The following is a 25,165-nucleotide window of genomic DNA, read 5'->3' on the forward strand; positions in this document are numbered from 1 at the left end:
GGGCTTGGAAGGGCCTGAAGCTGGGGCTGTGCTGTGGCAGGAGGCACGGGCGCAAGAAGGGCAGCTGCCACATTAAAGTCGCGAGCTGTGCGCGAGCCCAGGGAGTGAGGGCCTAAAGAAACAGTTAATGGCTTGGGGCTCCCGCTTCAAGAAGAACAAGCCACTGCAGTAGTGAACAGCACTCATGTGGGGAGGACACAGATGGACGGGCACCGCCACCCACCCTGATGTTTAATGTGGGATGCAATTAACCCCTAGAAGGGGGACTCCGGAATAGAGGTTTTCAAAGTAGATCCCCCTAATCCCCCAGGACAGCATTTTATAAAACTGATTCAACAGAGCTGCTCTGGTGATGGGGGACGGACAGGAGGCCCCAGCCTCACCCTAGCACTCCCCTTACAGGGCTCCACAGCGCCAAGGAGCACAGTTCAAAGATCACTGAGCTTGAGTAAAAGCACCTTTGCCTTTTACAAAGCAGAACAAGCCTCCCCGAAAGAGAATTCCTAAGAGGCTAAGTGTTCCTACAGAGATGAACAGTTCCACTTCCTGTTGCCACTTTGTTACTATTTATTGAATGAGGCAGTAATAGACAGAATGGAAAACGACACAGAATCCATGCTCTGCTACTGGGGTCTTGCTTTTCTTCTTCTTCTTCTTGGCAATTTCTCAAACTATTAGGAAGTTATTTCACCACAAAGGAACACGGACTTTAAAGCCCCTGGACAGTTTCACAACGACAATAAAAAATAATAATTAAAAAAATAACAAATTGTAGAACTAGGGCTGTTTTATGTAAATTTCCCCTCCCTCCCCCCATTAGGTACAGAAAAAAACATACAAAGAACATTGGATAGTTTTATATAAAACAAGCAAATACAAGAATCTGAAACTTTTCTCAAAGGCTGAGCAAGATGTGAAGAATCTTTTAATGTCGCATTAGAAGAAAAAAAAAACACATTAAATACACTATCACACATGGGGGGCCCGGGAGGAGGGAGGAAGAGTTATCCCTGTACTCAAGGAGCAGAGATTTGGCCTGTCAAAAAGTCAGGTGAATTTAGCCGCTGGAGACTTGGGGCTTGCAGCTGAGAAATCACAGAATTTAGTTACAAGAACACCCAGACCAATCAACACCTGTGAGAAGGAAGCTGTGCGGGGACCCAGGCCCAGCAGGATGCACCTGGGAAAACTGCAGGGTCCCTTCTGAAACAGGGCCTGATCCAGGAGTGCAGGAAGCACCCTCAGCCTTCTCTCTCTAACTTCCCCCAGCGTGACGGCCAACCTTCCACGAGCCAGGTGCCCCCGTCAGTTTCAGTCTCCTCTGTTAAGCTACAGAAAGTTACAGGAAAGGAAAAAATTGCTCCCATTGGTGTAACCTGGTCTTTGAAGATTTTTCTCTCCCTCCTTCCTTTCCCCTTCCAACCCCTCCACCCCCCCATTCTCTCCCCACCACGCACACACTCACAAGCACACTTGACACGCACGCACTCCTCAAACCCTTAATACTTCTGTTACCTTCAATTCATATACACGGCCAATTCAGGACTGACCTTAAAACCAAAGCGACATGTTAATAGTCATGAGATCAAGAAGGTTTCCTCGGGAGGGGAGGAGATGGGAGGCTGAGGAAAACCCTCTCATCCCTGCCTGGGAGTTTTAAGGACATTCACTTGCCCGTGGCAAGGTCAGCACCTGGGCCAGCCCGAGAAGCGTCCCAGCTGCCAGACCACGAGGCCCTGGACCCTGCAAGCACAATTTCTGGACCTCACCCCATTCTGGAACATCCTTCCTCAGGCAAGTCCAGCAGGGAGAGTTCTGGGTGGCCACTGGGAGGCAGCTTTGGTGAAGGGCATGGTCACCTCTGCCTGAGTTTGTCAGTAGCTCAACGCATGACCCTGGTATGAACAAAAACTGGTGGCTGTGTCTGGCCACGTACCCAACACCCACTAAACTGGGTGAATTATTTTTTCCACAGCTCACCTTGATCTCATACAGATAATTCCATGCGGGTTTCATACATACATACATACATACATATATATATATATACACACACACATACACACACACGTATACATACACACATATACACACACACACACATATATATACTTTATATATATATGTAAATGCGTATATCCGTATGTACACATATACATATATTCACACTCACACATACACACACATAACTATACACACGTTTTCGCAGAAAGAAGTCCTTGCCACAATTTGGCTTTTTGGGGACAGTGAAATTGACAACGCAGTATCTTGTTCCACCAATCCCAGAAAATCAAGAGTGGTGCTTTAAAAAAATGCAATTCCAAAATCCGCTGCCTTTCTTCCTTTTTAAAAAAAAGGTTAACAAAACTTTTCTTCCAAAGTCGAGAGACTTAATTTCATTTGATTGCACCTCTGCAAACGTGTAAAAAATTTTGAAGTAGACTAGAAAACGATGCCATGATATGGCTGCATGTCACTGTTCCAACGTCACCACCTCCACAGCCTGGCCGTCCATGGTGACTGCGCTGTCCGATATCCTGGTGGTCACAGGGGCCATGGCCACCTGCACCGGCCCATTGCCCTGGGCGAGGCTGGTTACCACAGTCTGGTACATGCTCACAGGGATCTGGACCAGTCCTGGGGAGACAAGGGGAGACCGTTGGTGGGGATTGGGTGCGGCTTCCCAGATGCTGGCTGGACAGGGCAATGAGCTCCAGCCCTCAGAGTATCACTGTCTGCAGCCTCAGGTAATTGCACACCCACTGTCCAGGCACGAATACAACCCTTTTCTCACCCCATTTTAATTCTTTAAAACAGACTAACAGGAAAGAAAATTTGGAGAAATTGTAGAAACATGCCTCAGAACAGGGCCTCCCCAACTTGCCAAGAGATGACCCTGCCTGCCGGCCTACCTTCAACTTTAGGAAGCATACACAGGCCCATCAGGTGTGAATTCTCCTCTCAACAAGTCCATCTCTTCTGACTGCCTTCTTCTCCAGGAAAGGCCACCATTAATTTTCTCTGATATTCTGCTACACTGACTTCTTCAACCCTCTGGCTGCCTATGCTCAAGTTTCTCTCAGCTTGAAAAAACTTCTCCCTCAATCCTTTCCTGTCTTCTGGCCATTATCCCTCTCCTCAGAGTCAGCTTATTTAAAAAAGAAAAAAAAAAAAAAGCCTAGGTAATTAGTTTTCTGATATTAGATTTCATAGACCAGTAAAATTTTTAAATACGTTCTGGGGTCAACTTTAAAAAAAAAAGACCTCCAACTACCTCCTAATATCACTATTATTTTAGAAAGGAGGGTTTAACAGAAAGAAAGGAGGAAATAATTTCAGAAAAGGGCAGTCCTCCCTAAGAAAGGAAAGTTGATAATTTTATATAACATTAAAAAAATGATTTCCAATTAAATAAGACAGAATAAATGCACATATAAAATTCCTCTTCCTTCTAAAATAAAAATTATAGTGAAGGAGGAAAAAAAGATATAAATGAGGGATGTCAACATATTTCTGGAAGATGCAAAGCAAACGTAAAGGGGTTCTGACTTATCAGAGAAGGGGAAGCTGCAACTCCTGTGTCCCAGAGAGCTCAGGACATGGAGGCTCAGCCACTGCAGAACGAGAGGAAGAAGCCAAAAACAGGCGTTAGCTGACAGATTGTATTCAACTGACTGGACCAGCAGGTCCCACCAACCCCAACACCCAGACCTTTGTTGACAGGACATCTGAAGTTCACCCACTGTATTGAGAAACTGACCCGGGGAGGCTGCAGGGAAGACCTACGGTGACATCTGGTGGGTGGGGAGGTGAGGGGAGGGGGGTGCGGAGACAATGAAAAACCTGGCTTGCGGCCCTAATATTTACCACCCCAAGGCCTACAGGCCACCCAGCTCTGCCCTGCATACCCCGACTATCAGTGTTTCAGTGTTTCACTCCCAGGGAACACAGAGGGAACAGAGACAATGTGGGGATCAGAAAAAACAAAAACGAATGCCCCCAAACTCTAATATCTTCAGAGAGAAAAGGCTTGTATCATAAAAGTGGATAGCTTTATTAAAAAGGAATGAGAGAAAACTTCTTTAAAAATCAAATAGATGAAATCCATGCCACAGAAAGATCAGAATGTTAAGTCAAGGAAATCTAGAGAGCAGGAAAGGTTAAAAGATGGAAAGCAGGAGACCTTAAGAGGTCCAAGCTCTGATAAAACAGAATTCCAGAGACCAGAAAAAACAGAAGGTAGGAAATTATCAGACACGTTGTAAGTAAATTTCAAGAACTGAAAAATATGAGTTTCAGATTGAAAAGGCCCACTAGGTGCCCAGCAGGACAGATGAAAAAAGATCCAGACGCTAAGACACAGCTTTGCAAAATTTCACACCACCAGGGATAAAGCAAAGCTCCCAAAAGATTTGAGAAAGAAAAAAAAAAAATCGTCATATACAAAGAACTGGAAATCATAATATTGTGGGACTTCTCAAAAGCAAGCCTGGAGGCTAGAAGATGATGGAGCAATGTTTTCAAATGTCTGAGAGAAAATGCTTTCAGCCTAGAATTCTCTCTCCAGACTATGAAGTGACACCCAGGTCAGTTAAGCGTGGGGGCAGAATAAACACAGCTGCAGACTTGTACGGGCTCTAAAAATTGGCCCGCCACGCACACTTTCTTTGGAAGCTCTGAAGGATGTGCCCTACAGAAACGAGAGAGAAAACTTAAGAAATAAGTGGCCGTGGGGTCTAGGAGACAGAGAATCCACTGTAGGGAGCGTGGGGGCAGCAGGAGGGCCCAGGAAGGGGGCTGTGCAGCACGTCTGAGAGGACAGAGGGGAAGTGACATGAGCTCGTGGGATAAAGTACCTCGAGGGGTCTTCCAGAATTGGGTAGAACCGGTGATTACTCCTTAAAAAGTAGAAGAAAAAAAAAAGCAAGGATTAACCATACCCACTCGTCTTGGCAGTGAACAATTTTTTTTTTGAACAATTTTTACGTTTATAAAATTTTATGTTTCTAACAATATAAACATAGAAACTGAGTTATCAAAAATTGATAACAAATAACGTCTCAACTCAAGACTATTGTTTAGAGCAATAAAGATACATACCAGAAAAAAGAGCATGAAGTGTTGCCCTTGGGGTACAAATATTTTTTTTTAAAGGCTTTTAGTCCTTTTTGTCATTTAAAACTATATATCACTTTGATGAAAATAAAAATTAATTTAAAAAATTTTAACAGAATATTTCCTAATGCAAAAAAAATCAAACATAAAATAAAATGTTATTTTACAATGTCAAATTGTATCTAATTGTTTTCTAGGGGTAAGTGTTGCCAGTTTAGAAATAAGTATTCGATGATGCAACCTGAAATGGGGCTTGAGGTTCTGCTTTGTCGACATTTTTGGAAATCCAGGCTCACCCTGGTGTGTGTTAATGGAAATGCAAGGCATGGCCCACCATCCTCACACTTGAGATGCTGGGACCTAAAAGGAGGAAGGAGGAGGCCAGCTCAAGCAGGCTGAGGGGCCACGCATTGGCTTCAGAAGGCTGTTGGGTTCAATTTCTTTCATCTAGCCCTTTGCAAATGGCTCTTACATGTCTCTAATCAATTCCTCTTTCCGTTCACCCCTTCCTGCCACCTGTTATGTTTCTATAACTCGTTATTCCCCAACCTCAAATTTTCAAATCCCCTGATGTTAAAAAGGTTCCCAAAGCCTATAATAAAGTTCAAATGTTGGGTATGGTATTCAGAACCTCTTGTGATTTGTCCAGTCTCATTTCCCTTACTCCCTGTGCTCTGGGTATCACCCTGGACTATTCTCAGTTCCCCAACATATTGGTCACATTCCTTTCTCTGGGCCTTTGCTCAAGTTGTTCACTACCTAGAATTCCCTTACTGCCCACTCCTTCCCCTTTAAAACCCTCCTCTTGGAAGCCTATCCCAGCCCTAGTCAATACTGATAGCAGCCTCCTTGGGGTTCTCAATAACCACTCGACAGTGGGGTATAATCTGGCTTGGCCCAGTTAATGTATGTAGACAGGCCTTCCCACTAGACTGAAGGCTCCTTCAAGGCCAGGCTTGGCTCTGGTTCATGTTCTATTCCCCACAGTATGAGGTACAAGGTGTGCCAAACACTGGCATCAACACGGCCTCAAGGGCAGCAGGCCAAGGGACTCTATTGTTGGCCTCAACCAACGTGCAGCTGGGCTCTACTCCCCAGTGTCTAGACTCCAGGCATGGGCCTGAGTGTATCTGAAGACCAAATGACCCCCTTCCATCACCCCAGTGTATCTTGATCATCTTCACTTTCATCCTCTCTTCTGGTCAAAACAGAAAAAGTTAGTGAAATAACCCAAAATGCCCTGTGGCAAAAACAGGACACCTCCAAAGAACCCACATGTTAGTAAACAGCAACCAAAACCAGAAGCAAAGATCAGTCTCATTTCACTGTTGTTGCTTCTGGGCTTGATTCAGTTCCAAAAGCTCCAAGCTTGGGGAACAAGTTACATACTTTACAAATACAGTGAATACTATGGGTGGGGAGCGTCTTCCTGACTGTGAGCGACCGTCCTGGGTTAGTGATGGGGTGGAGAGAACCTTGAAGAACTGTGAGACTTAAATCTCTTCCACCCTGGCTTACGATGTGTTTGGGTTACCTAGGGTGCGGGTCCATGCCCAACACTGTTGTTAAAACACTTTTTAGTATCGTGGAAGATCTTCCCCAAAATAAAATGGAGAAAGGTTCAAATGCAAAAATACAAATTGGCTGACACTGCTATAACCAGAATGATCTTTTGAACACAAACTGATCTTGTTGCACTCTTTTACAATTCTTCAGTGGTTTCCAATGGCCTGTGGGATGTAAAGTCCAGATCCCTTTGCAGGTATTTCAACTCTTCACATCAGCCCCTGTTGCTCAGTTCAGCCTGGTGATCCATGAATCCTCACCCACTGTACATTCCAGGCAGGTGAACTATTTGATTGAGGTTCTCTCCACACACACCTCCATGGTGTGCACACACTGACTTCTGCCTGGAATGACTGTCCCTGGCTTGTTCCTTGAATGGGCTTCTATTCTTCCTTCAATAGTCAGCTCCAATCTCTCCTCCTCTGTCTTAGCTCCTCTTTCCCCAAGGGCCCACAGCACTTTGCACTGGCATCCATGGAGGCAATGGTCATATTCTTTATCACTGTTTGTATGTCTTATCTCCAAGGAGACTGTAAATTCCTTAAGGGAGAGATGGAGTCTCCATACCTGAGTCCCTAGCGATCAGCAGGTGCTCAGTAAATGTTTTCTACACTCATGAATGAAACCTGCCTTCTGAGATTTCACAGGTGTCCTTGCCTAGGGACTAAATGACTGAAGTGGGTGAGTCTTCAGGTGATCAGGCTGTTTCAGAATGGGAGCTCTCAGTCCAGAGAAAGCAATACAAAAACAACTACACTCAGAGTTCATCCAAATAAAACCATTTTTAAAGATTTCACCTTCTGTCCTTCACCTCACAGTCAGGGAAGGAGTAAATTTGACCTCTACAACTGGGTGATAAAATGACTCCCATACAAAGCTGTCTCGAGAGTGAGTAACTGGTGACAGCGACTACATATCTAAAAAGCTTCTCGGAGGTAGAAATTCCATATACAGGGTCATTTCGTAACCTCTAATGCCTTGAAATCCCAAGTCCGTTATTTTCTACATGCAGTTTCAGTCTACCTCTACCTTAAATAGGTGCATTACCATCCCATTGTGGGGATTTTAGAATCTCTCTCTCTCACACACCCAGCCATTCTGACATGGGATTAGATTAAATCGACTCAGTGTCTCTGACCTAGCAGCCTTTATGTCTGTGGAAAGGGGGAGGGGGCTAGAGGCTTGGAAACCCAGCGTGCACTAAATCGGCCGGCTGCCCTTGGAAGAGAGATGATTAAATGCTGAGGTTCAGTAATCAGGCCAGGATTGTCCCTGCATCTGCTCAGCCTGCCCCTGATTAGCCCTAATCTAGAAGGCGTATGTTAATCTAAGCTTGTATTCGGGGTCATTTTGATTGATTAGGCAACAGGAAGCCCCTCCCATTCTACTTTAAGGACTTGAAGTTCCCCTTCAAGAGAACTTCCTAGTAATAAGACTAGCACAATCCTAGTAATAAGACTCTCCTGGCATTTGTGCAGCACTTTTCAAAGCCCTCTCACACCCACTGCACATCACTAGATTTCTGCTAAGACTCTGTAGCAGTAGGCAGGGCAGGTATTCTTCGCTTTCACAAATGATAGGCAAGTTCCTTTGGCAGAACTATGGACTTATAAAGGCACGTACTTAACAAAATCCTGAAGATTTTAGTACCCCAATCTCTAATACCCCCATTTTTCAAAGCTATAAGAAACCTTAGAGTTCTTCAGTTTAGAAAATCTAACCCCCCTTTTAAGTTCAAAAGTAAACAGATAAAAAGTTTACTTAAACAAAACAAAACACGGACTGAGAGAGACTGAGTGACTTTCTTCCCCCTCAAGATGACCGAGTTTGTGGTAAAGTGAAGCATCTGGGAGCCTTTGCACGCACTAGTAAGCCCTTACCATCGAACACTATGTCCAGCAGGGACCCAGAAGGGAGAGGACTACCCACTTCGGGCTCACTGCTGCCTCGCCTCTCAGGCTTCTTGGTAAGGTTTACAGAATTGGCCAAAATGGAAAAAGAGGCCAAAAGAGACTCAGGAACTTCAGGTCCCAGCACAAGGATTTCCTTGTCAAATAGCAGTCAGCCCCAAATCCTGGAGGAACTGCTGACTCCAGGACCACATTCCCCTGTAAAAGAAAATAAGACCTGACCCTGCTCTGTTTTTCTACCAGCTGGGTATCATTCTTGAATCCAAATGGTCAAACACACTCCTCCCACTCTTCTCCCACCTCAACAAGTGGTGATTACATCCTTCCAGTTGCTCAGGCCAGAAACTTGGAAGTCAAGCCATCTTTGACTTCTCGTGCAATTCATCAGCAAATCCTGTCAACCCTCCTTTCAAATATAAACCCAGAATTCAACCACGCTGACTGCCACCACCCCTGGACAAACTCCTATCCTCTCTTGCCTGGACTACATTTTAGCTTCCCCTGTAATCACCCTGCTTCGGCCCTGGCTCCACTGCACCCTGTTCTCCCCTCCACAGAAGCCAGAGGGATCTTCTAAAACTTCCACACGAGGTGATGGACACGGAGGCACATTCTGAAAATTCAGACATTTGCTTGGCCTTGTTTTCTGCAAAACAGGAGGTCATGAGGTTCTGTAGTGGTCTGTCTCTGATGGTGTCACCAGGGGAGGCTTTGTGGTAGACCATGGGCGCCAATGAGAGTAAATTAAAGGTTAGTGTCACAGCCTTGCACACTCTGGATTTATCATTCATGAGCTGATCTACTCTATTCCTGACCCCTCGTGAGGTAATAAGTTTCATCACTTACCTACCATGTAACGGATCTCTCTCTCGCGCGCGTGCGCGCACACACACACACACACACACACACACACACACAAACGTATGCGTATAATTGGAAGTTACTTAGGGGAATTAATTCAGTTTTCCCAAAACTAACTTCTTTTAGTATTCTGAGATTTGATGAATAAATCTATACAGTACAGTTAGCTAAATCTTCTTGAAATATTGTTTGGCAATGGGCACCCCGCCACCTCTCCCTGCCTTTTTGGCGGCTCTCTACTAAAGGAAAAATAAAGTCCAAATAGCTAATAGATGAGGGATTACACCAGCCTTTCCCATAAATACTCTATATTACCCCTTCATCACAACCATATCTGTCCTCTCAGTATACCCTAACCATCACATGTATTTACTCAGGCAGATTCCTCTGGCCTAGAATTATCCCTGCCAAACTAGGTCCTGTTCTTTCAACAATTTCCCTGTCTTTCAGGGGTTCCCCCAGACACAACAGCCCACTAGGTTCTCTCCTTCAGGGGATTTGACTGCCTCACCATTCATTTGGCACCAGATCTGTGCTAACCTGTTTCCAAATAATTAGTTTTTCCCTATACAAATCTGCTTACTTAGATTGTTGGCAGGACTATGTCTTTGAATACTGAGCAACCTGAACATAGTAGATGTTAATAATTGAATATGACAATTGATCATGTTCTTCATGATTTTCAGAAACTTGATTACATTCTCATTAGCCTTGGCCTCTGCAGCCTGAAGAGGCTTAGAGCCTTTTACTCTGCTCCAGAATGAGTAGGATTTTCTCCACAACATTATTAAGGTAGCACAGCCAAATGCCGTATGGTAGTTCAGGTGCATTTTATGTGAGGGTAAAATAGAAGGTTTTATTTCCATTAAAGGCTTCCCAGGCAGAAAAACCTACGTGTGAATCCTGGCTCCTTCACTTACTGGCTTGTGAGCCTCACTTTCCTCATACATAAAATGGTCATTACTAATTTCACAGCGTTGTTGAGAATTAGATGTGCTGACATAGATAAAGTCTGGCACAGTGCCTGGCACACAGTAGGTGTACAATAAATGTCAGCTGCTTTCAAAGATGACTTTGAATAAGAGGTTTGATGAAGTCTGGCTAGGGTCACAGATGTTAGACTAAAGCTCTCAGGAAGCAGAAAGGAAAGCAGAGACAGCACAGATCTCCTTTCAGCAGCGATTTGCTCCTGCCAGGAAGCACATCATTCGCCAAAGGCCTTCAAAGATGTAAAGATTAGAGATAAAAACCATGAAATCAGGGCAGATGGGCTGGCAGGCAGCTTCCTTTCTGAATGCAGCTATGGTCAGAACAGGCGCTGGAACTGCACCATGACATATATGAAATAGCTGCTGATTCAGTGCATCAGTAAATAAAAAACCTAGAGGCTAAACCATTAATCAGTATTAAGAATGTTAAATATATGATCAGGGACAGTATGATATGATATCATCATGCTGATAAACTTCTAAACCCAAAATCTAATAACACAGGCTAGAGCCCAGTAGAGCACAGAGCTGCAGGCCTAGTCAGGGTCACCCAGAACCACAGACTGCCCTCCCCCCACCCCACTCCATGACAAGATACAGCAGGACAGACGGCCTGAGGAAGAATGGGCCTTTCATTTGCCCTCACAATCTGGGAAACCTTTGGGAATTGTTGTTTGCTGTAACTGAATCTTTCAGCCCAAAGGCCTTCCAAGTTGGTCATGGAAATATCTTTAGCTGGAAGAAAAATATTGATAGTTGTGAGAGAAAAACAGCTAAACAAATAAATTATCAAATAAACACAACAGTTGGTGGAAACACAATAATTCTTAAAGCCCAAAGGAAAAATTCACAATGTAATGCCTTCTGTGGCTTATGGACATGAAAGCGAACTGTATGTATCAATATTAGGAAAATGCTGGCTTAAATGGGGAACCAGAAGACTGTGACTGGAAGGGATCAGAATAAATAAGAAATGAAACCATGTATTGTATTACCTAAGTCACTTCTGCAGTTTTTAAAGAGCCATCGAGGGTATCTATAAGTGTTTTTAGGGGTGACAGGCAGGAGGGAAGTCCTTTAAAAAATCTTATCTTCAGGTCTGGGAAGAAGTTTACATCAGTGCCTGACATCTCAGGAAAGCCACTATTATATGAAGAAAAATAGGCATGCTGTGTTCTGGTACAGAAATGGGAGAATATGAAGGGAAATCAGGTAAAGAAGCTAGTGCAGTAGGCAGGTGGCAGGCAGATAAAGAGGCTGAGAATAACAAACATGGACCAGATGGAAAGAGGACAGACGAGGGCGAGAAAAGGAAGGTCATGAAAAGAATGTCGATATCAAATGAAAAGGAGCTCCAGGTAACCCTCATAATAGTAAGACAAGGGGGAAACAAAAAAAGCATTTCTCTCCCAGTGGTTCTGTTTCTGTTATACTAGCTGCTTCTGGGACATTTAATCTTCCTTTTCCGTGTTCTTTAAGTCCGTGGCTTTTGAGGGCATTTGAGGGATTTATGGATTAAAATATGTATTACATCTGGCAAGTACTGAATATTCTCATGAAGCCAATAGCAGCCTCACAGGTACCCTGGTGTAATAGGCACTTCTCAGCATCCAAAGTTTTCTCCCCTCTTGCTAGACAATCTCAAGGCTCTCTTGGAAAAACCACTTTCTGGAATAACTTCCACAGCAATGACTCTCTCTGGGTAGGCCAGTGTCACTGTGTCCCTAGCCTTCATTTTGCAGACCACCAAGAAAATCCTCTTGCCTGTATCCCATAAGCCAAACGTTAAAAGTGAATTCATTTTTACTTTATTAGTGAATGTATTTCAAAACATATTTTGGAGATATAATGTCACAATTCCCTCTTGAAATTACTGAAGTGCCCAAGAACATTAACGAAATCAGGGTTTAGTGCTTCAGAGTTCAGAGTCACCATGGTTTATATCCTGGAGACTGAATTCCCAATGTGAGATTGAACAAGCCGACTCCAAGGCCTGTTGTCTGACCAAGAGGGCTTTAAACTGAAAATGGCAGGAGAGGAAAGTGTTCAGCTAAAGCCTGTGGGACATGTATATGCTAGGGAGGACATCTGATCAGAGATGTACAGAAAAGGGCAGGAGCTATACAGTAAATTTCCAGAGATCACTGGGAAGGGAGGTAGGGAGAACACCCAAAGTCTCCAAAGTCTGTGTTGTGGACAGGGTGTGAGCAATATGTGAAGAGCTGATATCTTTAAACAGGAAATAGAGCCCACATGATAGAAACCTCAGGAGAAACCTACCAAGCTGTTTAAGAGTTTGCAATAGTCAGGTGTAGAAATGAATACGAGGGCCAATCAGGAGTTATCCAGAGTTAAGAATGGAGAGTTATTTATTTTTCTGTTATTATTTTCAATTTTTTTATTATGGAAAATTTCAAATAGGTGCAAAAGGAGAGAGACGAGGGTAAGGACCCCCATCCCCAGCCCCATGTGCCCAGCATCCGGTCCTTGCCTCCTCTATCTGAACAGGGAAAGATGGAGGCAAAAGGCTTCCAAAGATGCTCTCCTGATTCTTCAAGCCCTCACTTAGCCCAGTCTGTAGAGCACCATTTAGAAAGCAAGCAAACAAACATCACTAGAACTTTCTAAGAGCATGCAAAGGGCAGAATTAAATTTGCTTTAGGCAGTAAGACACCTGAAGACAGCATACTGGAAAGTGGAAATAAACAGTTATGGGGTTTGACGGTCACAAAGAAAGAAATCTATCTTATAAACTTAATTTTAATCGATTATTTATCCTGCCTTTCCTACCTGGACTGTATTTAGCATAACCAAATTGTTAATGGGAACAAGTTCTTTATAAAAGAATTCCAGCTAATAAAGGCAGAAGGAATAATAACACTAGAGAAATCACTATTTTGAAACTCTTGGTGAAATAATTGATCTACACAAAGTCATCAATGGTTACTAAAACCATTAGGTGATCGGGTGATGAAGAGTGTAGAACAGAGGAATCCCACCACCCAGGCAGGATGCAGCACCTGGAAGGGTATAGCCTCTTAGTTACTCCACCCTCTAGCCGCTTCCTTCCTTCTGCAGAGATGAACCCCCTGTGGCATTGTCAGCATCCACTCGCAATGGGCCATATGCCATACAGAGGCTTGACAAGAATACAGAACTTTTAAAAAGCACTGAGCAGGAAGGGCCCCTAGAAAGTGGTGTGGAGAGGCAGCGGCAGGAAGACTGCCTCCACCCACACCCTGGTGCCTGGGCCACAAAGGTGTCTCTGACATCCACCTGTGGAGGTTTACAAATCCTTCGGCAAACATGCCAGCACAATGAGTGCCGACAATGCACATGTGTCTAAAAGCAGATCTTACAGTCAGCTCTTAGCTGAGCCAAAGGCAGAAGAGGTCATTTCCTCTGCACCATGCCGTTAAACTGGAACTTATGATGTGCTTTTCTTGTAGCAGACTTACTTTCTTTCTTTTTTTAAACATCTTTATTGGAGTATCAGACTTACTTTCTAATTATGTCTTCCTTAAGCTAATATGAAAACTAATTTGTATTCCTTAAGAACACAGCAGCTGGCTGGGGGTGAAGGAGATGGGCCAGGCTTACCCTGGCTTGCTTAGAGAAACTGTCCAAGGATTTAAAATGTGTCATGGGTCATCTGCATACCAGATAATCTGTGTGTGGCAACTAAGAATTGACTATGTTTACATTTATAAAACCGACAGGCCATTTCTGTCTCATAGGGCTGCTCTGAGGATAAGCAACATTATATTTATATGATTTAAGTTCCTGAGAAAAGAGGTACTATTATTTCATATAGGTTTTCTCCCAGGAGTCAAATCAACCATGTAGTAGCTACTAGAGGCAGACAAATGGAAGAAACAAGCTTAAAGGTCCTGCCTTTGCTCCCCAGAGGAGCTGAAAATGGAAGATGCCACCAGCTCAGTGCTCCACTCCCGGGAGTGTTGTTCACGCCCCATGTCGCGCACAAAATGAACAATCCATATACACGCTCTTGGCCCCTGAGTGTTCACATGCCCTCTTGTCCATGAGAAGCTCTGTTTAATGAGAAAAGAACTCTCAAGTCAAATAGTAGGGAGGGATGTGAAAGCTTAAGGAAGGGAAGGCCAGGAAGCAAGTCAGCTGTAAGTGGGCATTCCTAAAATTAAAGTCCTTTCTCATGGTTACAATTCATTATTATCATTATTATTGTTTTGTGAGGAGTGAGCAGGGGGTGGGGAAAGGACATGAGATTCTTGGAGGACAAATAATTTTAAGGTGAAAAGACAAAACTTATAGTCAAGTAACATGGCTGGAAGTTGTTCCAAAAACATTCAGGCAATTTCCTTTTCCCCTTCCAGCAAGCCTGAAATTCAAAGTCCAAGGCTCACTTAAGCAGTCAAGACATTTCAGGAGGTACAGACCAATCTCTAAAACAGTCCTGTACACAAGAACTCACTGTGAAGATGGGCACATTGTATTTGTGCACTGACAGTAAGGTGGCTATAGAGTACTTGAAACGTGGCTAGTGTAACTGAGGAACCGAGTCTTTATTTTTATTTGATTTTAGTTAATTTCAGTTTAGAGAGCCAGGGCACAGCTCTAAAACCTTCCCAGAGCTTCCAGTGAGCCAACTCCACACCATAAGCATGCTTCAGTTGCACACACACTGTAGAACATAAGTGTTGCCTTTGTTTAGATGGAAACTCAATCTGAAATTGGATGCTCTGCACTTGCCTAAAATATATTTCCCTGGCATTCCTCTTATTTATATCACAGGTTTTTTCCTTTGCTGCCCTACCCCATCAACTTATTTTAACATACCCTACCTCCTAGGCCTGTGGGTGAGAAAATTTATCAGCATTTGAGAGTACCATAGTATAGCTATACATTATAGCGCTACAAGTAGTAGGGAGAGGCTGGGCTGGGAAGAGTCAGAGAATTGCTGGACGCCTCTTTAGTGAGCCAATCTGATAGCAGTGTCTTTGTAGTCTCGCTCAGAGCAGTGTCTCAGTTTCCATATTTAGACCCCTTCAATGATTCTCAGATCCATTTGCTAGCTTTACAACGGAAAAGATGTTTTTACCAATTCTACTTTTGAAAACCTCATTTAGGCTCTGAAAATCTCTAAATTGGGGCCTTTCTAATAATGAAGATTTGGTATAATTATAATGTCACAGGCAATTGTGCTGACAAAGTAAAACCAATATGTCTCCTTGCTGGGCCTTTGCTCTCAGTCTGACCAAGAGGAGGAGAAAAGAGGCTTTGTCAGGAGCAGATACGCAGTGGGAGGCGCCGGGAAAGCAGATCTGCTGAATGAAGCAGGTGCCACTTAGACATTCACTTTACTGACTCTGACCACAACCTCCCTTTCATTTGATAGCCTGCTCTTGGCAGGAGGATGGGGAAAGAGCATCACACAAAAAGGAAGCACGTTCATCCTGTTCAGTTTACTGCCCTGCTAGGCTGCTGCTGCGGGGTTCTGCACATTTGCTCTTTATGAAACAAACGGTAGAGCTGAGAAGTGAATCCCTGTATTTATACAGGTAATCTGAGAGCCAGAGGGCCCCAAACCACTGGCTGAGCTGTGCAAGCTATTAGAGTTAATAACAGTGTGCTGACATTCCTTCAAAATCCTAATGGAAGCATAAGTAAAAAGAGGAAAGTTCCCTTTACCCAAGAACCTTAAAAACTTTATTCTGTAAGAATTTTTCCTGTTATGATATTCTGTTCTTGTGTGAACAGTGATTAATCCCCTTTTTACATGCTCAATTAAAACCGTTTTTTCATCCACATATTGAATAGAAATGACTCCAGTTAAACTTGCCCAATTATGGCTCTGGATTTGGTATGCAAAAAAAAAAAAAAAAATCCCTTTACAGAATATTACCTGCAATGACAGGCACCAAGATTCTGTCTTGGTTACAAGGAGCTGGAATCATCTAAGACCAGAATCTGTCTTTCGAATACAAAGACTCAGAAAGATCTGGGGACCTAAAGGGAAGGAGAATGAGATAACGAAACATGTAACTTGGCCTTGAGGACACAGGGGATGGAGAGGATACCATGGTCAGTGGTATCTATCTGCCTGATGGCAGGCACCTTCTTGGGAATCTCTGCTCTGAAGCCCTGACCTGAGTCCTCTGCCCAGAATATCCCTGGCTTGTCAAGTTTCCCCAAGCTGAGAATACCTGACACAGTCAGACCAACCTGGCTTCACATGTGTGCTAATTCCCTCTGGGGCCCCGAGGAGCCAACTCTGAAGACATTCAGCTTTCAACATGTAAAGTATCTAAAAGCATCTGAAAGACATGGCCATGGCTCAGATGAGCACTAAGAACAGAGACCAAAGTATAGTGGTCATTCCATTGTAAAGGCCCTCTTTTTCTCTGCAAGGCCTAGATTAGCAATTCCTGGTATAAAATGATAAATGCCTGAGGCCACCCTGGTTTATGATGGTGTAGTGGAGACGACACATCCCCTCTGGACTTCCAGATTCGGCAAGGAGAAAGATGAATCTAAACATCACAATGACACTTCTTTTTTTTTTTTTTGGCCGCATCATGTGGCTTGTGGGATTTTAGTTCCCCGACCAGGGATTGAACCTGGGCCCTCGGCAGTAAGTGTGGAGTCCTAACCACTGGGCCGCCAGGGAATTCCCCACAATGAGAGCTATTCTGGAAGGCCTTTTGGACTTCAGGAGGTCACAATGAAGGGAGTAGGAAAGGAGGACAAGCTTCTATGCTGTGAAAGGGCTGGGTGAGTAACATACATAGGGCAGAGAACTATAACCCCCTTTGGGCTCTAGAATCAAGAGCCCCATTACACATCTCCATGTTCCCATTTCTCAAAAGCAGCCATGTTTCCTTGTGAAATCTGGAATTCACCCAATGGTAATGGCTTCTTTCAGCCTGTAAGCCACCAGGCTCTGGATATTTAATTCTTTTGGGGGTCATGATAAATCCATTAGAGCACCTGACCTGAAGACAGCTGTAGTTGAGAAGAGAAATTTGCACTTGCGGAGCATCCAAGTGGAAATGGCCAAGTGGCCTAGGTCATGAATAAGGCGACGAGGAAGTGGGTGTAGGTGTTGCCACTGCCTCCTGGCTCAGGTTTTCCTGCTCGGAACTCTGCAGTGCACAAAACTAGGCCAGCTCTTCTTGCAACCCTCTGCCCAGCTGTCCACCGGCTGCGGGTTACTGTAGTCACGTGGCAGTTTTTTAGCAAAGGCTGGCTGTCTCTGTGCTGAGAAGGTCACTGGGAAGGAAGGCTCATGACGTATTTCTGCTGCCCTCCCCTGTGCAGAGGGGCACAACTTGCCAGAAGACTACAGTATTCCTGCCACAGTCTTTATATCGGCGCTGTCCAACAGAGCTTTCGGCAACGATGGAGATGTTCTGTATCTGTGTGGTCTATTAGTAGCCACTGGCTACATGTGGTTATTTAAATTTAAATGTGAATAAATTAAAATTAAATAAAAAATTCAGTACCTCAGGCCACATACGGCTACTAAGCACTTGAACTGTGGCTAGTGTGACTGAATAACTGAATTTTAAATTTTATTTAATTTTAATTAACTTGCATTGAAATTCAAATAGCCACATATAGCTAGTGGCTACTGTATGGGACACACTTTTATTTTATTTTATTTTTAAAATTTTTTGGCGTGGCTTGCAGGATATCTTAGTTCCCCGAGCAGGGATTGAACCCGGGCCCCAGCAGTGAAAGCACCAAGTCCTAATCACTGGACTGTCAGAGAATTCCCGGGACACACCTTTAGATCTTGGGTTTTGATGCCATTTACTTATTGGCTTCTGTTAAGATTCATCATGACACTGACTTCTAAAGTGAGCAAAATATGGCTATGACCATTCTTCAAAACAAGCCTGCAAAAACAGTGAGCCACATCAAGTAATAGTTTCATCAGATAAACAGTAAAGATGATTTTCATTTGTTTTATACCTTCTTTACTTTCTTGGTTGGGTGGATTGGCAAGATGGAGTGAAGGGGGAAAAAGGGAGCCCACAGAGGCAGCAGAAACAGTCCTGGAGATCTGGGTTTGGTTTCCAGTTTCACTATTTAGTAGCTGAGTGACCCTGGGCAAATCCTAGCTTTAGCTGCCTCTGCAAAACAGGGCTATAAGCTCTGTTCTACCCACCTTACTGGGTGAAGGTAGAACAATGCAGACTGCTTACTTAGTCAACTGCAAGGCAGTGGTAGTAGTAGTAGTAGTAGTAGTAGTATTGGTTAAAAAAAAAAACACAAAAAACAAGAAAGGAAGAAAAGGAAAGGAAAGAATGTAGAAAAAAAAGAAAAAGATGAAGGCCCTAAATAATAATGCTTAACGCATACAGTCAAAAGGCAAATAAAGAGCAAAACTGAAACAGTTATTTTCCCGGTATGACATCTACCAACATGCTTCCCAGAACGAAAACTTCATCTCAGGAGAAAAGTTAGCTGGCTGAAATGGGGAAAACCCTGTCTGCAAACAAAGTGTGTTTCCCAGAGCAGCCCGGGGAGGACAGACTGTGAGGCGTGCTGTTCCGAGCGCTGCCCTGGCTACTGCAGTTCCCCAGCGTGGCACCAGCTTCTCAGGCAGCCTCAGATGCAAGTCCCGTTCATGCACTCAGCCCTTACCCTTCTTCTTTCTGAGCCACAGCTCAGAGCTCTCCTTATCTTATTTGTTCTAAGAAGTAATCTTTTCAGGTCTGAGTATGTCCCACTCCCCCTCCACTTAAAAAAAAGACATGACTCTGAAGGGGAACAGTTGTATTACAGATGAACCTTCATGTGCTTTTTCTTACAGAACAGGCAATGCCTCAGCTTGGTCTGACTGACACCATCCTAGTATCTTAGCTTCCCTTCAGGTCTCCCTGTCAGTGGAAAAGAGGGCCATTTACCTTACAGGAGGGTGGCCTGCAAACCCAGAGCGCCATAGGCGCTGCTCTCTAGGGACTGTCAGGGTGCGGGGCTTGCAGCCTGGGACTCTCAGCTCACACTAAACACTGGTGCTCAGGAGCTGCCAGCTTCCAGTCCCGGAGGCACTGAATTCCCCGTCTTTGCATTAAAGGTACAGTATCAAAGAACACAACAGTTCTTTTCAAGCTATTATCATGCTTTAATGGTGACTGAATATGCACATTTACAGTAAAACTACACTTAATACCGTGGACACATTTCCTAAATTAATTTAATATTTACATCTCCACTGACTCATTTAGGAACAAGTCCTTATACTAATGTGTCCAGAGAATGAGGAAAAGGGAGAACGAGAGATGTATTTTATAGTTTATCAAGACGAAGACTGGCATTTTCTCTCTTATTTTTAAAGAAGAGCTGGAACAGAAGGACATGCTATAAGTAATAATGGATGATGGTGGTGGTGATAAGGAAAAAGTGAAAAAAAGTCACCTTTCATGATGGAAGTTGAAATGCTGCTGGGCCCTGGCCCAAGGAGAGTGATATAACCAAATGCAGGAGCCATTAAACAATATCACCTTCAATTTCCTTCACTCAAGGTTATAGAAAAGGCTATGATCTATTCCCATTTTTACAGTATTCATCTCTGGAGCATAAGTTCTTCAACTGCATAAGGTAAGCATTTAGATCTGTCCTAAAGACGGGAAAGCAGGGTCTATGACAGTACTATGCACTCTGTACAACTTAACATATCTGGGGCAATGCTGGAAAAGAAAGTGATGCTGACAGCTAATAATAATTTCGTGTTTACGATGGCTCTATAGCCATCGTACGATGCCAAGCACTATGCTAAGCACTTCACAGGACTCATTTTGTTCAATGCTCACAACCACCTTATGAGCATGGAACTATCACCATCCTAATTTTACAGCGAAGGCTCAGAGAGGTTAATGTGCTAGAACACAGAGCTTGGTAGTGGTGCAGCTTTCAGAGTATCCGTCTAGGTCTGCAGGTCCTCCCATCTCCCTTGCCCCTCCTTTTATTCTCAGTGCCACACCAGATACTCACAAAGTGAAATGACCCTAGCCACACTCTCTATAGCAGAGGTTCTTAATTTGGGGGGTGGGGTGGGGAAATGGGAGCTCTCTCTGATCTATTTGCACATCTGATCAAAGCTATGGACCCCAGAAAAATATAAAACCTTTCTGCAGAATTTCTCAGGGTCCACAGACCCAGGTTAAGGATGCCCTAACATTCGTATAATATACATAAAGTAGGTTTCCACAGAAAATTAAAACACACACATGTTGCCCCCTTCAGGTCCAGCTGGGCTTACCTCTTTATAATAAGTACAGGACAGACCTTTCAGCCATCCCGTCTCATTTGGGAGGCCTTGCAGGATAGGAATGTGTGTTCCTCATGCAAGGGCCCCACCCAAAAGTCCTGCTCCCTTATCTGAACTCCATGTTTCTGTCCTCATCCACCTACTCTTTTATCCCCCTTGTTAAGAAGGCCAATTTTTTTTTAAAAAAAGGCATTCCAATGAGCATGGTTGAGATTAAATTCAACTGGGAAAACATAAATATATATTTTTTGTTTGTTTATTTTTGTTTGTTTTTGTGGTACACGGGCCTCTCACTGTTGTGGCCTCTCCCGTTGCGGAGCACAGGCTCCAGACGCACAGGCTCAGTGGGCATGGCTCACGGGCCCAGCTGCTCTGCAGCATGTGGGAGCTTCCCGGACCGGGGCACGAACCCGTGTCCCCTGCATCGGCAGGCGGACTCTCAACCACTGCGCCACCAGGGAAGCCCCATATATATATTTTTAAAGTTTATAAAAAGGTCAGAGGAAAACAGGGAGATGAAAGTGATAACATGGTCAATGTGAAAAGAAGATAAAGTGTTTTTTCTGAAAGAATCTGAAAATTGATTTAGTTTGATCTGGCAATTGGGATGGGTAGTAAAATGTACATGTGTTACACAGTGCAGCAAGACTGAGTGGGGTCTTTGGGTTGTAGGAAATTTTATATCTACGAACCTTAAGGGGGAACCTCAGCAGCAGGACCGTTGCCAGGGCCATGCCAGAACAGAGAGGGACGTATGGCACTGAAAGAAATGAGAAGGGCTGCTCTTTCTGCGAGTATAATGTGAATGCCCTTGTAACCAGCTTCAATTTTTAAACAGACCAGCCCCCTAGTCCACTTCTCTTCATTCAGGGCATGAGGAAGGTAGCTGGCCCCCGGTCTCAACTAGGACAGAGCAGGTAGTGGATGGTCTCCAGGTGTCGGACAACAGAGAAAGATGTACTTTACGAACGCTCTGGGGATGAAATCAAGGGCTGGAGGCAGAGCCAAGGGGAAAGCTTCAGTGAGTAGCAGGGGAAGCAAATTAGCCAGTCAACTTGCTCTAAGCAGAAATGTAAACTCCCCTGAGCCCTTTCCCACATTCCCCAACCCTAACACCTCATTCTCTATTTCCCTGGAAACAGGTGGGGAGGCTGAAAGAGCCCTGGCATAAATTGAAGGGCAGCAGGAGGGCTTGGGTAGAGGATTCTAGAAGGTGAGAAAATAACTCTTCAGCTGCATTTACTCCCTTCTGACCATCATCTACTTCTGCCCCAGACAGTGTCCCCTCGTTCTAAACAGCACCCACCCAGGAATTCCCTGGCGGTCCAGTGGTTAGGACTTGGTGCTTTCACTGCCGGGCCTGGGTTCAATCCCTGGCTGGGGAGCTAAGATCCCACAAGCCGTGTGTGCGTGCCAAAAATAAAAATTAAATAAATAAAAAATAAACAGCACCCACCCATCCCTCTTATGTTCACTAAGTGCAAAGTAACCAGCTCACTGAAAATACTTAAATCTGACGGCCAGCTGCTGACTTCCAGAACCAGAGAAACACACACTCCTATAGGCTTCTCCAGGCGAGCAAAGGAAAGCCTGTGTGTGCATGTGCGTGCATGCGTGTGCAGTGGGTGGGGATGCTAGCAGGGGAGCACTTGGCATCAGAAACCACCAGAGGATCCCTACAGCCATGAGGAACAGCTGGGGCAGATGGGCACTGTGGCTAGACCAGACAAAGGCAAGTGGCCTTCAGCAGAGATGGGATAAAGGCCCTGACATTTCCAAACTTATTTGTTCAACACTGGGAGACAATCATCACGCTGTATTTGTGGAGTCCAGACAGAAACAGTTCCCATCAAAGGGAGGCAGCAGAGCAGAGCAGTTTGGAAACAAACTGCCTGAATTCAAATTTCACTCTGCTACTCTCTGTGTGAACCTGGTCAAGTTACCAAAACTTTCTGTGTCCCAGTTTCTCCATATGGTAAATGGGGATAATAGTGTTTACCTTATAGATATATTCTGAGTTTTAGATAAGTTAATGCATGTAAAACACTTAGCAGAGTGCTTGCATAAGCAAGCATTATAGAAATGCTTGTTAAATAAATAAAATTAATGGGACAATGGGACTGAGAGACAGAATGCAAGGCTAATAGCAGAAAAGAATGCTATGTCCTACCTTGCAGTACACCACAAGTGGGCAGTGCCCCCACCATCATCTTTAATACAAAAATGAAATTGAAGTTGGGGAAAAAAAGAGAAATTAAAATTTCAAAGCGCAAGAACTGAGCCTCCATAGAATTCTGCATAAACAGAATGGATGGCCACAATTTCTTAGTCTAGAAAGATACATCCGGTTTGGTCTTAAGAGAATGAACACGGTTGCAGCAGGGACAATGTATTCTCCAGCAACAATTACTGTCCCATTATTCAATTCACTGGGGCAGTATTCAGAGCACTTGTCTCCTACTCCTGGTCCATCTTTGTCATAATGAACACTCCCCATGTCCCCTGTCCCAGGGAAAACTGGGGCAGAAGGAGAAGAGAAGCCTTAAATTAGTCAATTTTAAAACTTCTTAGCAGTTCTGCTAACAGGCTTGGTAGGATTTTTTTCTAGGATGAGGCTTAATTTTTCCAGATGAACTTAAAAATTATTGTGAAGTTCACTCTGCAAAAAAACTCTTTGGAATTCTGATTGAATTTTTTTCAAATTTGGAAATAGGCCTTTCACTAGCTGCTAAGAATAACATCAAAATAATAAAATATTACAGTATAAAGAACAGAACAAACAGATGAATAGAAACAAAAGAGCCCCACACAAGACCTTACACAGTGTACTTAAGAATTCTGCATAATAAAGATGAGATTTCAAAACAGTTTTTTTTTTTTTGGCGGTACACGGGCCTCTCACTGTTGTGGCCTCTCCCATTTCGGAGCACAGACTCCGGACGCGCAGGCTCAGAGGCCATGGTTCACGGGCCCAGCCGCTCCGCGGCATGTGGGATCTTCCCGGACCGGGGCACGAACCTGTGTCCCCTGCATCGGCAGGCGGACTCTCAACCACTGCGCCACCAGGGAAGCCCTCAAAACAGTTTTAAAAGGATGGATTTCAACCTTTTTTACAGGATAAATGATGCTGGAATAATTAATTATGTAGGGGAAAAAAATGATTCAGATTCCTACCTAATGCCATATACTAAAATAAATTCCAGATATTTTATAGTATTTAAAATGAAAATTGAGTCCATAGAAGAACGGGCATATAAATATTGATCTGACTTGGGGCCTATGTAAATATAAAGGTAAAAAGAGAAACAATTAAGGAAATAAAAGTGAAAGTGGGACTTCCCTGGTGGCGCAGTGGTTAAGAATCCGCCTGCCAATGCAGGGGACACGGGTTCGATCCCTGGTCCAGGAAGATCCCCACATGCCGCGGAGCAACTAAGCCTGTGCGCCACAACTACTGAGCCTGCGTTCTAGAGCCCACGAGCCACAACTACTGAAGCCCGAGCACCTAAAGCCCGAGCTTGGCAACAAGAGAAACCACTGCAATGAGAAGCCCGCTCACCGCAACGAAGAGTAGCCCTGCTCGATGCAACCAGAGAAAGCCCGTGTGCAGCAACGAAGACCCAATGCAACCAAATAAATAAATAAATAATTTTTTTAAAATTAAAATTAAATAAAAAGTGAAAGTAACAGAAGTGAAATAAAAATAAACAGGGAAAGCTTGCAACATATACAATAAAGGGATTACATCTTTCTCTCTCTTACTGATTTGGAAAAACTCTTCATATGTTAAAGACTTCAGCAGAAAAACAGGTGAAGAACACGAATAGACAAATACAAAAATACACATGTGTAGATAAAATCATGAAGGAAAAAGTAAAATTATCTATCACTAATATTAAAAAATGCAAATTAAAATGAAATACAACTTATTGCCTACCAAATAGGCACACACACACACAAAGCAAATTATGCTACTATCCAATTGCGGTGAAGGGTAACGAAGCAGGTTCTAAACAGTTCTATTGTAAGTATAAGGAAGTATGAGCTATGTAGAGAGCAAAGAATCAAAGGTATGGACAAGATTTTATACCAAGATGAAGAGTATTATTTTTGTTGTAAAAATATTATTAATAGCCTAAATTATCAACAATAGGGAATTGGTTATTATGATGGATAATATGATGATATATTACCAAGTATTAAACATATATTAGCAAGTATCAAAAAATATTTAACATGAAAATGGTGAAGATATTTCAAAATAAGTTATGAAATAGTACAACATGATCTTAATTAGGTTAAAAAACCTTATGAATGGGGAGAAAAGGCCATATTTTAAAAACTCAACAAAAACAAAAACAAACCCTCAAAATATTAACATTCTATGTAGTGGGATCATAGATGATTTTTATAATCAGGACCAAAACAACCAAAACAAACACCCCCAGGAAATGCTATGCTCCCCT

At 43.6% G+C, this 25,165-nt stretch overlaps 1 protein-coding gene across 9 annotated transcripts in view; it reads right to left on the minus strand.

Annotated features, from left to right (window-relative positions):
• Positions 1-549: 549 nt before the first annotated feature.
• The window catches only part of NRF1 (nuclear respiratory factor 1), a 133,827-nt gene continuing 109,211 nt past the window's right edge, over positions 550-25,165 (minus strand). For 3 of the 9 annotated variants that reach the window (XM_089917405.1, XM_089917403.1, XM_022581244.3), the window contains one exon: positions 2,943-4,898. In XM_089917405.1, the coding sequence (XP_089773531.1) occupies positions 4,588-4,898 (311 nt within the window). In that variant the 3' untranslated portion in view covers positions 2,943-4,587. The other 6 variants (XR_002645668.2, XM_022581235.2, XM_022581262.2 and 3 more) reach the window with 6 other exon arrangements.

The sequence above is a fragment of the Delphinapterus leucas genome, chromosome 9, assembly GCF_059928025.1.
Source record: "Delphinapterus leucas isolate spDelLeu-1000000601 "Yukka" chromosome 9, BTC_Dleu_Yukka2, whole genome shotgun sequence".
In the NCBI taxonomy this organism is placed as follows: domain Eukaryota; kingdom Metazoa; phylum Chordata; class Mammalia; order Artiodactyla; family Monodontidae; genus Delphinapterus; species Delphinapterus leucas.